This window comes from Macrobrachium nipponense, chromosome 6, assembly GCF_015104395.2.
Source record: "Macrobrachium nipponense isolate FS-2020 chromosome 6, ASM1510439v2, whole genome shotgun sequence".
In the NCBI taxonomy this organism is placed as follows: domain Eukaryota; kingdom Metazoa; phylum Arthropoda; class Malacostraca; order Decapoda; family Palaemonidae; genus Macrobrachium; species Macrobrachium nipponense.
This window is the reverse complement of record NC_061108.1, coordinates 60,859,079-60,873,868: the sequence shown is the minus strand read 5'-3', so window position 1 is coordinate 60,873,868 and position 14,790 is coordinate 60,859,079. Positions and strand designations below refer to the sequence as shown.

General features: G+C 37.2%; 1 protein-coding gene across 1 annotated transcript; it reads left to right on the top strand.

Annotated features, from left to right (window-relative positions):
- Positions 1-11,883: 11,883 nt before the first annotated feature.
- LOC135216537 (uncharacterized) lies at positions 11,884-12,483 on the top strand. The gene has a single exon (XM_064251910.1). It carries the CDS (start codon positions 11,884-11,886, stop codon positions 12,481-12,483), a length of 600 nt encoding a protein of 199 aa, XP_064107980.1.
- Positions 12,484-14,790: the final 2,307 nt, after the last annotated feature.

The window sequence follows — 14,790 nt, the reverse complement described above, 5'->3', positions numbered from 1 at the left end:
AGTCCAGGATGGTGCTTATTCCTTTCACATTGTAGGCGGTTGTTACTCGACTGCCGTCGTCCGCAGCGACGAACGATTTTTTGAAGTTGCGATGTGAACTCTCGTACTGCAGGATACTGTAACAGGTTCCATTAATCAGCCTGCAAGTGAAATTATACTTGTCACAAGGGCAAAGTAAATTCAGACGACATCCAAATACAGGGGAGGGGAGAGAGCCATTTAGACCAGACTTAACCCACATGAATTCGCTGATATTTTGGAATTCAAAAGAGTCCGCTGTACAAACTTTTTTATCCATGGCATTAACAATGAGTGAACCTATCCAGGTCTATGATGACTGTAAAAATATCCATAATTATAAAAAAATAAACAGATATCAATACGAATTCCAAAGAAAATTCTATATTACTGGTAGTAAGTTACTAGACAAAGAAGTGGAAAACGGAGCTATTTGTAAGATTGCCAGGCAACATAAGAGTCAAAGAGAAGATTAATCATGATTCTGTATTTCTCTATGCTAACTGAAATTAAGTTGTGATAAAATCTGATCCTATGTGCCCTAACAAAAGTTTCATATTCAATTTTCTCGCGCACATCCTCTGAGGTTAACTTTTAAAACATTATTAATAGGTAGGAGATGAAACGAAAAACCCACTATGTAACTAATTTCTATATAAGCTTTGGGTTTTTCAAGAAAATGTGACATTTTCCCATGAATGTGATTTACCTGGATTGTAATAAGCTAATGTTGCAAGTAAATAATCCATATCCATATCGTGATACTTCTAAATGTCTATGAGGTTCAGAAAAAATTAATTCATGTTGATGTTATAGAAATTCTATTTCCTTATTTTGTTTATTAATTTTAAAATGATTGCAAGTTGCATTGCGCATACCGATAGACACTTGTACCTAACGTCTGCCTTGCCCATGAGAAGTTCGGGCTAAGCATTCCTTTCTCCAGCAACCTGCTTTGCAAGCGCGAGATGAAGCCTGTGTAAGCAGATTATTGAGGTTAAAAGGAACAAATGCTGATACGGCAATGATGACGTCGTCACTTGGCAGGAGATTGCTCTCAGCCAGCTAAGAGTTACGTTACTTGCTGTAATAAATACGACTTAGGATAAATTTTTTTTTTGTTTTTTAATACTCGACCCACATGAGAAGAATGTCTGAAAAAAAAACAGTACCAAAATTGAACAATATACTAGTTTCATGTTGGAAATCTGCATAATTGTAATTATGTTAAATTAAATATTCCTTATTCAAACTAATGAAAAAGGTTTCCATACAAATTCTATATATATTATTAGCCCTGTATAAGATTCATATAGGATTATTCCATAGATAACATTTTCACTTCTAGACTTCCTGACTGTAAAATCTCTTTTATTCTATTTATTTATTTATTTATTTATTTATTTATTTATTTATTATTATTTTTTTTTCATTGACTACGAATATAAATCACCGGGACAGACAATATGTCAGTAGGTTTTGGATATGTGTTTGAACTTTTAGCTTATTTGTCATTACTAAAGCGTTAAGTTAGAGGTCAAATCTTTACGCATATATATTTGGATATTTAATTAATCTATGGTTACGTCTTGCTTATCGATTTTATCGTGATTCCTTTTTTATTATAATTTGTAACCCTTCCGACTTCTTACGGAGTGTATTATATTGACTCCACTCGTATCTATATTTATTTATTTATATATTTTTTTATATATATTTGATAAATTAGTGGTTGGCTTGAATATGTGGAAAAGTGTTCTAGCGGCGTACCGTAAAAGGCTACTTGCAGTATCAATTCTTTAGATACAAGATATGAATGATAAAGGTATTTAAAACCGTGAGAACCGCTATAATCCAGTTCGGATCCAATATCACGAGTTGTAACTCGTAAGGCATTGACACTTCCTATTTAATTATCCGTTATTCTACCAAACCGATTGACTCTAGGTGATAAAATATATTATTGATTTTCTTAATTGAAAGGAATTCACACAAGTTAAGGAGATTATTGATTTACACCACCCGAGTCAGATTATCATGTGTTGAATTCCATGTTTACTGATTTAGCACTCATAAATATTCCTAACGCACTGAATTGCAGTGTTTGTTTTTATTGCTATATAACGTGTCAAGGAACTATTAACACTAAGAAGTGTTCATTCCCTCTGTCAGACTCGTAATTCTGTTAATAATTCTACGTATATTCTTTCAAGGATTGATTTGGCACAGGATAGGCCCTTAACTGACAGGTGTCTTAGTGTGTCCCTCGTTTTCATGACACGTGTTACAATCAGTTATGTGCTTTTTATATCTGTAAGCATTGTAGGCCAGTAAAACAGTGATTTGGCTTTCTGTGACATAGTAGGGAACCCTGGATGACGGAATGCAACCAGTTTATGACGATTGGTATGAAGAGATTATTACTACTACCTGGTCGTTAGTCATCTGCTGTGTTCTTCGGGTTTTCCTCGTCACGGACCTACATATAATATTACATTTGATTTCATAATTCTGATACACATACTTTAAATATACTTTTGCTTTAGGGTTTCTGCTCGAAGTGTTTATTGTTTTTGCTTAGCCGCTGACCCTGTTTCTGTTCTAAGTGTTTATTGTTTGGTGTTATTGCTGCTGACTCTGTTTCCGTTCGAAGTGTTTATTGTTTGGGTTAGGTCTGTTGACTCTTGCTTTGTTCAGTTTGTAACAGTTCTGCGCTCCAACCCAGATATTCAATGCTCGCGATCTCTTGGGTTAAGGAATTTTCTTGTTTAGATACGGTTTTAACAATAGGCACGGATGTTTCTATATCTTTTAGTCCAATTAATGGTTCTTTGCTGTATGGTGCGGGATTGCGGGATAATGCGTCAGCTATGATAATTGCTTTCCCAGGTAGATATCTTATCTTGGCTCCAAAGACCTGAATGATCATTTGTCACCGAGTTCCTTTTGGACTGTGATTAAAGCCTTTGAAAAACTCGGTAAAGGACTCATGTTCAGTAAGGACTTTATCAGGATAGCCATAGATTATGAACTTAAAATGTACTAGTGAGTTAACGATACCTAGCCCTTCCTTGCCTATTACTGCATATTTACTTTCAGAGGGCTTTAGTTTACGTGAATAAAAAGCTTTAGGAAAGAACTGTTTATCATATTACTGAAGTAGTACCCCTCTTACCCCTTGGTCTGAGGCGTCTGTTACAATAAAAAAAAATTCCTTATTTAAATCAGGGATTTTTAAGTTAGGTGAGCTGCATTATTCCGCTTTTAAGATATCGAACGCCTGTTGATGCTTTTTAGACCATAATAAATCTACGCTCTTCTTCGTAAGATCTGTTAAAGGAGCTGTCATGATTGAAGAGTTACATATTTGCATACGATTGTAATACCCACTACAGCGCAAAAGTGCTGTATCCCCCTTTTACGTTAATAGGTACCGGAAGTTATGAATAGCCGACACCTTACCATGGACTACTTTAAGACCTTGACTAGACACATAAAACCTAGATAAACATGTTCGGTTTTTAAAACTCACATTTAGATACTTTACTCTGAGATTATTTGTCTTTGTCTCTGTAGCACTAGCTCTAGTTTATGTGAATGTACTTCTAAGGTATTTAGAAAAGATTATAAGACCAACCATATAAGCATGTAGGGTATCCCCTAAAAGTCTCCAAACACTATATTGTAATTGGGGCGCAACGTAAGCCGGAGGCATACGTAAAAAATTGATAATGTCCCCTGAGTGTGCTGAAAACGGTGTATGAGGTACAATCACTTTGGTAATGGTATCTGGTAAAAGCTTTTAAGTAAGTCCAAGCTGGTGAAAAATTTATTCTAACCTAACAGAGATAAGATGTCGTCGGTACATGGCACTGGAAACTATCGGGAGTCGTTTCCTTGTTTAAGCGACAGAATCTACGCAGATACGCCAAGTCCGATCTTTTATGGCATGACATTTGAGGGAAAAATTATATGGGCTTATTTGATTTCCTAATGACTACTATTACTAACATTTTTCAACTTCGTCATTTATCTCTATTTTGAAATTTCATTGAGAATCTATACGAAGGTACGTAAATAGCTTTATGTTTGTCCTTAATCACGTGTTTTGTGTTAAATCACATCCGTTTTTTCCAGAGATCACTCGCCAGTGGAGAAACTTCCTGGTATTCAGGTAAAAGATAAAAAAAAAATTCTGCTGAATCACCTCTGCTTGAATGACTTTACGGATATTACTTTAGATAGATTATCAGAGAGATTCATCTACGACTGGTTGGGCGTGATTAAAATTAGCAACAATAAAAGAAATGCGATATTTATATGTATAGGTTTTGTGGATTACTAGATTAACATGTTGCTGCGAGTCAACTGTGTCTAGGGCTTTGTTCGCGGAAATCGTTATATTTCAGCGGGAAGGATTAAAATTTCATTTCCCAGCAAAGTCTTTTTACACGCACTAAGACATTCGAGGGTGCATGCTTCTCGAGATTTTGCGTGCGAAGTGCGACTGCGGTTGTGGGAGAATTCTGTTGGGTCATTTGAACAATGTTACGATTTATGAGACAAATGTATATTTCCTTTATATAAGTTATTATTTGATTAACTGTCTCATTTTTGTTCAAACGGATTTTAATATGTTTGAAGGTTTATAGGATTTTCCTTTGATAAACACGCCTTATTTTGCAGGATGTAAGATAATATTTTGTATACCCCTAGATGGATCTTACAATTACACTAGATACAGATCAATGTTTTTTATAACTATAGAGGTATCTGTAAGCGCTCGCTTATCCGGACTTCTCATTAGGGAAGTTCGAACAACAGACGGTGAGTCCGTAAATACAGGATATTACGTTTACTAAAGGAATAAAAAAAACAAGATATTCTAATTTTTATTACGGCGCGTACAGTTCGGGCTGATCCACCAGCATTATTATAACTTATGTATTTAAACAAAAAAACGACAACCTGCTCTGATTACTTTATACGGTCGTGTGTTTCATAGGAAAAATCCTTTTTAATTCAAAAAGATATTGGATATATGAACCAACATCGCTTTTCCCCACTCTGCTAGAGTCGCTTATTGTGTGGAATTTGCTATGCTTTGAACACTCGGCAGATTTAACTAACCTTGACCGCTTGACTAGGTGACACAGTAACCGAGTTTGCTTGTTTGATTCTGAACGGGCTACTGTTTCTATTTCTTTTTGTAATAATTAGGATCCTTCTCTTTATTACCATCGGCAACGTATTGTGTGTTTTTAGCATTATGTTGCTGGTTACGTATAAAGCAATGAATGACGAACTATTAGGAACTGAGCGATTTCTAATAAGACAAGTTATCACTACTGCATTCCATATTAACTGTTTGTACTTCATTCTTTGCTAAAATTTGAAATAGTGAGGGATCCTGGTCAGCGCATTTAGCCTAATGAAAGTTTTTTACAGACATGTTATTCCTTGCAATCCAGCCTTATTTTTAAAGTTAAGTTGAGTCATTGAGGTTCGATATTTTATATAACTCAAAAAACTCAAGGCTAAAACTGCGATCGGGACTTTGCAAAGGAGCATTTATTGTCATGACCCGAAATAGTGTTACCCCTAATTTATATAGATCTGTACGGGTGTTCCACTTGTTTTTTGTGTGTTTTCTAATCACTACGGTGCTTAACGACCCTATCCATGCATCTGTATAAATACAGACGTCCACTGCGTAAACGCATATTCACTGTTTAATATGATTTGTTACGTAAGGGATTAATAATCACCCAAAATGATAAAATTAACATAGTATATGATTATGATATTTCAGTAGAACTTCTGGAAACAGACACTCAAAGATAAAAAAACTCGCAGTAGCGAAATCTCAATGATGTAGATAATTTCTGTAAAAAAGTAAGATTAAGAATGTCTCGTAACTTCAGCCACAGGAATAACGAAATTCGACCTGCAAAGGAAACACTCAAAGTTACTCCAAATGAAAAAAAAATTGTACTTAGCTTGCTTTTGTGGGAAGTCACGGTGTTCCGATAACGACACACGGCCTTGGTCCTCCTTCTCTATTTAACGGATGACCTGGTTTGGCTTGAGTTTCCTCCGTGCGCGTTGTTTCGATGATTCGAGCCCTTGAAAGATCCGATGCTGCAGACGCGTTCGGTTTGTTTCTTGAAGTGCCGGAAACGCTCACTAACGATGTTTTCTTGAATGATTCTAATGAGAGACGAAGCTTGCGTTGCCGTAGGAAAAAGACACGTCGGTTTTGTTTCTTGAAGTTATTCACTAAACGATGATACTAAGTTGGCTGAAGAATCTGTTGCTTTCGTCGTCGTTAAAGAGTTCTTGTTGTTTTCTGAAGTCGCTCACTAAACGATGAAAATAAGTTGCTTGAAGAATCTGCTGCTTTCGTCGTCGTTGAAGAGTTCTTATATGATACTTCATTATTCTGATATTTCTTCGGAGAAGTTGTAGAGTTCTTCTGGTCCACTGCCACCAATATTAGGGCTTGTGCCTTGTATGATAAGGCGCCCTATGAGGTAATGTTAGACTTACGATAATCTTACGCTAAGTCGGTTGGTATTGCACTTCCATCTTCAATGGAGTGTCTTGGGGTTTGTAGATCACTTACGAAGTCGGGATTATCTTCTTGGTTACGACGATGATGTGTTAAACTCATGGTGAGGAGGTTCTTGTAGAAAACACGAAGTATAAAAATAGATATATTCTTCTGAAGTTTTACATGCTGAAGATCAGATATGATTGTACAAGTCTTCTAATAACGATAGCTTGATCGCTTCTGCCAATGATGATGGCTAATCCTTGATCGCTTCTGCCAATGATGATGGCTAATCCTATTCCTCTACATGATAAAGCTTAGGTAAAGAGGTACAGGTCTTCTAATGACGATAGCTAACTCTGTTCTGCTCTCGTAATCACCCTGGATAAACAACAGCAACATCTCTGCACGGCTGGTGGACGTCTTGCTAGCGTCGGGGAACGACGATTATGGTGTGTTAGTATGTCAGTCAAGTCATCGGTCAATCAAAAAAGAAATTAACCCCAGACATACTACTTCTATCAAATAATGACCTCAAAAATTCAGAAATACTAACTAAACGTCTCCCAACTAACTCCATTTAATATGACCACTAAATCATAAGTCATTATCACAACTCGCAAGGAAAAAAAAATATCAAGTCCTCTAACTCAATTCTCCAAACTCATACATCAGCACACACAATCCAAAACTCACAGTAACTCCACGGACTTCTGCACTCACATTTCAAACTCGAATGTTATCACAAGTAAAAAAAAAAGAAAAAAAGGTAATGAGCCAAAGAAAAAAAAATCACGTAACAAGCCCAGTCCCAAAAAATCAGAAATGTTCTCTCAAGCTCTGATATTACAGCAACTCACAAAATAAGTAAAAATCTCCCATGTTTAATAGCAAAAACCCTTACTGCTCATATAATTAATTACAATGAGACTTAATGTCAAACGCCCATTTATGTAAATCACAACCCCGATAAATTACATCTCCCGTCCAAAAAAGAAATGCTATTTAAAGCTCAACCCCCAATTACATCTCTCGTAAGAAAAGGAAGAAAAATAAAAAAAGATAATCACAAGTAAACTTCCCAATCACAAAACACATAATATATGCATAACATACATAACCCTGCATTTTCCCCAAGAAATGCCACATGTATAGTTACAGAATTTTTGACATCACAACCATTCATGCGACTGGACACAGTGCACTTTCATGAAATGCTATTGTCAACATTTCCAGATATTGCAAAACTCTGAGCCATCACCACTAGAGAAAGGAATCAGCACACAGGGCTCATCACAGCGCTTGTCAGCAGAAAATCCACCTGCGGACACATGTGCTCAAACTGCGGCACAAAAAAAATGTCTAGTCAGACTCGCAAGTTCGGAAACTCATGATTCTCAATAAAAGGTTCTATGCTGACACGAAGTAAGCACATTCCACTAAATTAACTCCAGGATATGACTAAACTGTTCAAAGATTGTCTCGAAGACATATCTCTCACATGACACTGCCCAATTATATAAAAAATTATCACCTATCCAGGATAAAAAACTACGATAAACTCGTAATTCAGCAATTATATGCCTCCAAAAATAGCACACTTGTGAACATAAAAAATGCACAACATCTCCATAGGACCACAATGCAGTAATGCCACTCGCCTCCAAATAATCACGAAACCAAAAAGAAAGAACCACAAAAATCTCATGGCTCAAAAAAAAGTCACAACCACAAAAAAGGTCACCCGCCAAAGATCAATGTCATCTCCATATATATTTCACCATATTAATAATAAAACCACGCCAGTGATAAAAAATATTTCCTCCATTTAATTAATAGCCACACCGCACATTATTCCCTCTTATTTCTCAATAACCACGTGTTAATAAAAAACCACCACTACAGGAATAAAAAAATATTCATCTCTATTTCGGCAAATAAAAAATACTTACCTCTATTTCACCAATAACTCCATGTGGAATAAAACAAGGCTCCAAGAAATATATCTCCAAGCAGGATAATCAAAAATGAAATCCCACCTCCAAAAAAATGTGCACTCAAAGCATCTAGCTGACCCACTCACAAATATTGCCCATATATCTCCTCAAAAATGTGTCTCCATTTGCAACAAAAATGGCTGCAAAATAATTGAACTAAACATAGCTCTCACCACATAGGCAAATATCAAATTGCCAAAATATATCTCCAATATATTATATCTCAAATTATAACTCCAAAATAATATACCTCCAATTCTCCAGAGAATAACTCAATGTTATAGTCAAAACTATAAACTCTCCCTAGCATAACTGCTGAAAAAGGGCAAAAACTCGGCAAATAAAAATCGTCTAGGAAATTCCAGAAAAAATCACCAATGTCCCACAACTCATTATAACAGAACTCCAAATTCAAAGTGTCTAAGCCAAGACTTTTCCATATGCACTACGACATAAGCCACTAGAAACTTAGCCAAGTTTCCTATCTCTGGTGAAATTGTCACAAATACAACAAATGTATTGCGCAAGAAAACACAATTTCTGGAACACAAATATCCAGGGAAAAAAATATAGTGCCATTACGTATGCATTCAAAAAAATGCAAAAATTCTCCCATAAATCTCTCTGCAGCATCAGACAGCTGAAAACACAAACACCTTCCTGAACAATGACTCTAAGTCATGAACTAAGATATTAAAAAATTCACACAAACTGGAGAGAAAAAATAAATTCAAATTCACCCATTATAAAAAAAACTTGTGTCAGCGATGGCTATCTTCTAAAAAAGGAGAAAAGAAAAATCAACGGCATTGTTAACTATCCCCATGACTCACGTAGATGTCAAGCAATTATCTGCTGAACTCAAAAAAAAAAAAAAAAATGTGTTGTTAGTTCCTCCCAAATTTAAAAAAGATTTCACCACCCTTGATAGCATTACAGCACCCACGTATTAGTACATAAAAAAAAACCAGTATCAGAAGTATCATTATCAGTAGTATCACCAAAATTGCTATCATCAAAATCACTAGTATTAGTATAAAAAACATTACTAATGTTAATGCTTGTCCCTTCTCCAAAAATTCAGCACAAATTCATCAAGATTCAGCCAGATTCATCACTCATGAACCACTGACATATTCTCTAAAGTTATAAAAACTCAATGAATAATTAACCACAAAACTTCTCCAATAATTCATTGTAATAATTCTCCATAATATAATTATCTGTAATAATTATAAAATAATCTCCCATGAAATATCTCAAATCTCTCGTAAAATATGTCTCAAGTAATGATAATTCTACTTAAGTAACCCTCCCATAAAATATCTCAAGTAATAATAATAATTAATAATAATAATAATAATAATAATAATTCTCCATAGAAATAATTCTCCTGCAAAGATCTCAAGTAAGGGTGCAATTCCCCCCAGTATGCACTAGTATTGCCAAACCCCCACAATCAACACCATTCAGCAATCATCATCAGTCATCACTTAGCATCACTTTTAAAGCAATCTCTCCAACACAATAAAAAAAATAATAATCTCTGTGTCCCCATGATAATTGTGCCTTCCAAAGCATAAGGAAAACTTACACACATCCAATGCACTTCATTTCCTTTTCTCTTCATTCAAGAGAAAGAAAATCTCTTTCTAAAAAAAAAAGACCCTACGGGCATCTCACATCATCAACTAATCATTCTCAGCTGATGTCCTGTGACATTCATTGTCAAGGGCAAATTTGTCTCCCAACACCCCGACACAAAGAAAAAAAAAAGAAAGAGTTCACCCCCACTGAGAAACAAAAGAGAATTTCACCCTCCACTGAGCGATAGACCACCCCACCTGAACAGTGTCTGAGTACCCCCCGACGCATACCAGTAGTACCCTCCCGATAAGCAATGCCCCCGAGGCAGGCCAGTACTCTCCCCTTGCAATGCCCTTCTGCATCGGTTTAGCAGAAAGTGCTGAGCCCGTAAAAATGAGTGGCCGCTCTCTGTCTCCAAGCAAAAAAAATGCAATTCAAGCACAGATTCGCATGTATGAAAACAGTTCATACACACTTATGTGTTAAACAAAAACGAATGCGTCTCTTCTAAACCTGCACCATTAAAGAAAACACATCACTTTCTGCTATTATGGGAAAAAAAATGTGGTATCCCAAATGAATCCCATACACAAAATTATTCCAAAAAAATCCCCCCCAAGACCAAAAAAGGTTCTTTAATACTCACCACTTCATAATGAGAAAAAAAAACTCAGAATTTGCACAAGACATGCTAACACACACACTCACGGGAATGCACTCACAAACGTCTCAGTTCCAACTGAACTTCCCAGCTCCTTGAGGCAGATCGCCCTGGGCAAAATGCTGAGTCCAGTTCAATTCTCTCCCATCATTGCCACAGTTAACGGACGGATATTTTCTCATTATCTCTCACTTAGCAACTGAAATTTAACAATCTAACAACTTTCCACAATCCCACAAAAGGCTTTGTCGTTCGAAAACCACCGTTAAGCCACCACTGTTAAATGATAAGAATCTTGTATTTCATTTGGTAAGCGTCAAATCAAAGGCGGTAGGCAAACTGATAAACACTCAATCTCTCTCTCTCTCTCTCTCTCTAAACGATCACCGGCATAGCCTCCCCTCTCTCTCTCTCTCTCTCTCGACTCGCAACCTCTCTCTCTCTCTCTCTCCATTCTAACAGGTCATCAAATGAGAGTCAGAGATATGGAAAAATATAACATTTATTTAACAATGGAAAGATAATAACTCAAGTCTCACAGACTAACCAACTTAGTTAAACCCCCAGTATGTAAATGTCTTAATCAGTAATTAGATACACCAATCTCTTCTCCACCCGGGACCCTCGGCCCCCTAGGACTCTCGGTCCCCTAGCCAGAATCGTCTGTTACAAAGACAGGAGAATACACAATTAAGTATACGCATTTGTAAAGACAAAGTCAATAGCTTAAATGAAATATGACATTTTACAAGCAATCAACAAGCCACCCCTTTGGCTAAAGTAAGGTAACACTTACCCATCTCCAGCCCAGAATATCACACAAATAATTAAATAAACTTTCGCAGAGCTCTCCCCAGCATTCTGCCTTTCTCCCGCGGACCTCTCTGAAAGTCTCCCCATAGACTTGGCTAAAAATGCCATTATCAATGGACACAGTCAGTACACGTACATATGAACTCACACAAAACTGGTAACAACCAGTTTCCAAAGGCACTTGAACAAGACCCCATGAACTGACGAACGTTGACCCACTTAAACAAACATCTTCATATCACGCCATCTCAGAAATGGCTTATCAGCTTTCTCAGGTCGTTGCTTCGGCTCTGTTCTGCGCAAAGTCACAGCACATCATATCGGCAAATTTGCCTCACTTTGGCATAAAAAAGCAAAGTCACACGACACCCTTATGTATTGTCTTTAACACATTGTCAAAGGTTAAAGGGGAACTTTTGCTTAATGACTGTTTATACCCTGATCCTAATTTAGCAGAACTCCTGTATGATTTTCTCATTAAGTTCCGCCAAAACCCACATACCTTAATCTCTGACATATCGAAAGCCTTTCATAGAGTGCTGTTGTGTCCAGATGATACGAAGTATGCTTATTTCTTGTGGCGACAGGGGCCTACACGAATGGCCACATACACCTTTAATGTAGTTGTGTTTGGAATCACCAGCAGTCCATACATATTGCAACAAGTACTCAGAACCTGTCTCCAAGAAAGGAGGAGGGAAGATCTTGTGAAATCCTTCTATGTGGACAACTATTTACAAACTTACAAAAGTCTAGATCAAATGGAAAGTGATTATAGCGAAGTCAGATCCTTACTGGATGAATATCACATGCCGTTAACGGGGTGGGCTAGTAGCAGTGAGCTGTTTGATTAGCAGATAGATTGCCAGGAACTGCAAGAAGTTACCATGCTAGGAATGTTGTGGGATAGAAGCAAGGAAAGCTTAAGTTTGAAGCCTTGTAAGGAAATGGGAAGGGATCTAGATAATTCCAGGCTCACTAAATGTAAGTTGTTATCCCTACTAGTAGCAAACTTTGACCCCTTAAGGCTAGTCAGTCCCATTTTCATAAAGGGAAAAATTCTCGTCAAGGAATTATGGGTTAGGACGAGTTTAAAGGGGAACTTCTGGTTAACAGCCATCAAATTTTGTCAAACTGGACTTTTCATAAGCTAAAAAATTAGCCATTGCTCAAATCTGTGCGTAATCCCATTTTTTACAATTTAATTTCAAATTAGCACTGAGGTACTTCAATGGAGAGTGCCATTTATCCAGGATTCGACTATGTTGCCATCTGGCAGATTATTACCGATAAAGCAGTGTCACAGTCGCCTCACAATAACAAGCACAGCAAAGCACACATATTGTAGAATATTTGTCCTCGGTAATGTCCTCGTGTTTTAGGTCAATTGTCATTCAAATACCATCAATTATGCCAACTTGTATGGCATTTGGTTGTGCCAATACTTCTGGCAAGTGTCCAAAAGGCATATTGTTCCACAGGATTCCATCAAATAGAGAGAAATCAAGTCGCTGGCTGATGGCTCTTTGAAGGGAGGATATCAACATCAAAACCTTTCAACCTTCAACACAAACTACTGTCTGTTCGGACCATTTCTTGCCAACAGTTTTAAAAGATGACATTAGGAGCAGGTTATTAGGTATGGCTATGAAATTTATATATGTTTTAGAACTTAATTTCCATCTGAACAGATCATTGTACCGACGAAGATAGGGTGGCTATCTACCGCTATCTATCCTATGGTGCCTCCACTTGTATGGATTTGAATTTAAATTTATTCTTGTCAATCACCATGTGCGTGGTGTGATGGGGTGAATGGCCGTTTTCTAAGCGTGTGTGTGTGTGTGTGTGTCCATGTATTGATGAGCGCCTTCACTTAGTCCTTTTTAACTAGTTTAATTAATGGGGTTTTAGAATTTAGGGTTGTATATGCTTAACTAGGCCTATTTCAGGCTACTTCTTTATTTACCATTTCAATCAAATATTTTCAGCTGACAAATACAAATCAAAAAGGATATTATCTGAAGATGCTGTGCCCTTAGAATAATTCCTCCTGTCTAAGACTACCACGACATGACGTCACTCATAACAGATGAGCCACACATAAATGGTGGCACCCATGGTGCAATAGAAAATTGGTTGTAAAAAATAAGAAAACGCCCATTTCAAACAAATTTTTTTCACCAGGGGTACTTGAATAAAATAATACTACATAAACAACATCTAAAATGCAACCATAATATCCCCTTTCATAATGTTCATATGTTCAAGTTCAAAAGAGGGACTATTCTAGAAAATATTTAATTGCATATATTTACTGATGCCTCCAGTAAGGCTTATGGCACTGTAGCCTATGTTAGACAGGGAGCAGAACAGGTAGATATCTTGACATCTAAATGAGAGTCACACCCAGAAGGTAAGCCAAGTTGACCATCGCACCTCATCCATGGAGATGTAGTTCGTCTGCTCCTGTCTGTGGTCCCACATGAGGACTTGCACCAGACGTTGACAACTAGACAACTGTGTCAGCAATGCTTCAGACTAACCGAGACCCTCGATCATTTCAAACGTTACTGGAGGGAAGGTTACCTTAAGTCACTACAGGAATGACACGACCTATAACAGGCACCCCCAGACTCCACTGTGTGAAGGCGACATCATGTTGGTCAAGGCTGATGAACAGAAGTGCAGTCAATGGCCCCTCGGTAAGTTCATCGAAGTATACACTGACAGCAGGGGAATCATCAGGTCTCTGAAAGTACTTTTCAAAGGTGAGGAGCACTTGTAAGCAGTTCAACATATCGTCCCACTTGAGATCAACGCCCACGACGATGAGCAAGAAGAAGGAAACCAGGACGACAACGCTTACGATGTTGAAGGAAATGGTGGAGGATAGTGAGGAAGAGTTGAATCGACAGACTGAAAGACTCGATATAAGTGATCGTGAAACTGATAGGCAGAGGTTTTGGGTGGGAGGAGCAAATTAGGCAAATCCACCGTAGCAAATTGTTAATGAGGAAAGGAGTGGGCAGATGCAGCTTCTGTACGTCATCTTGTGTGGTCTCACTTTGACTAGAAGCGAGAAAAAATATTGTACATATCTTATTTAGATTTATCATTAAGACTGAAGGCTCGACAGGCATCTCTTGTATGCACGTTAC

Coding starts and splice junctions, on each gene's coding strand:
- LOC135216537 (XM_064251910.1), top strand. CDS start 11,884: ATGGCTTATCAGCTTTCTCAGGTCGTTGCTTCGGCTCTGTTCTGCGCA.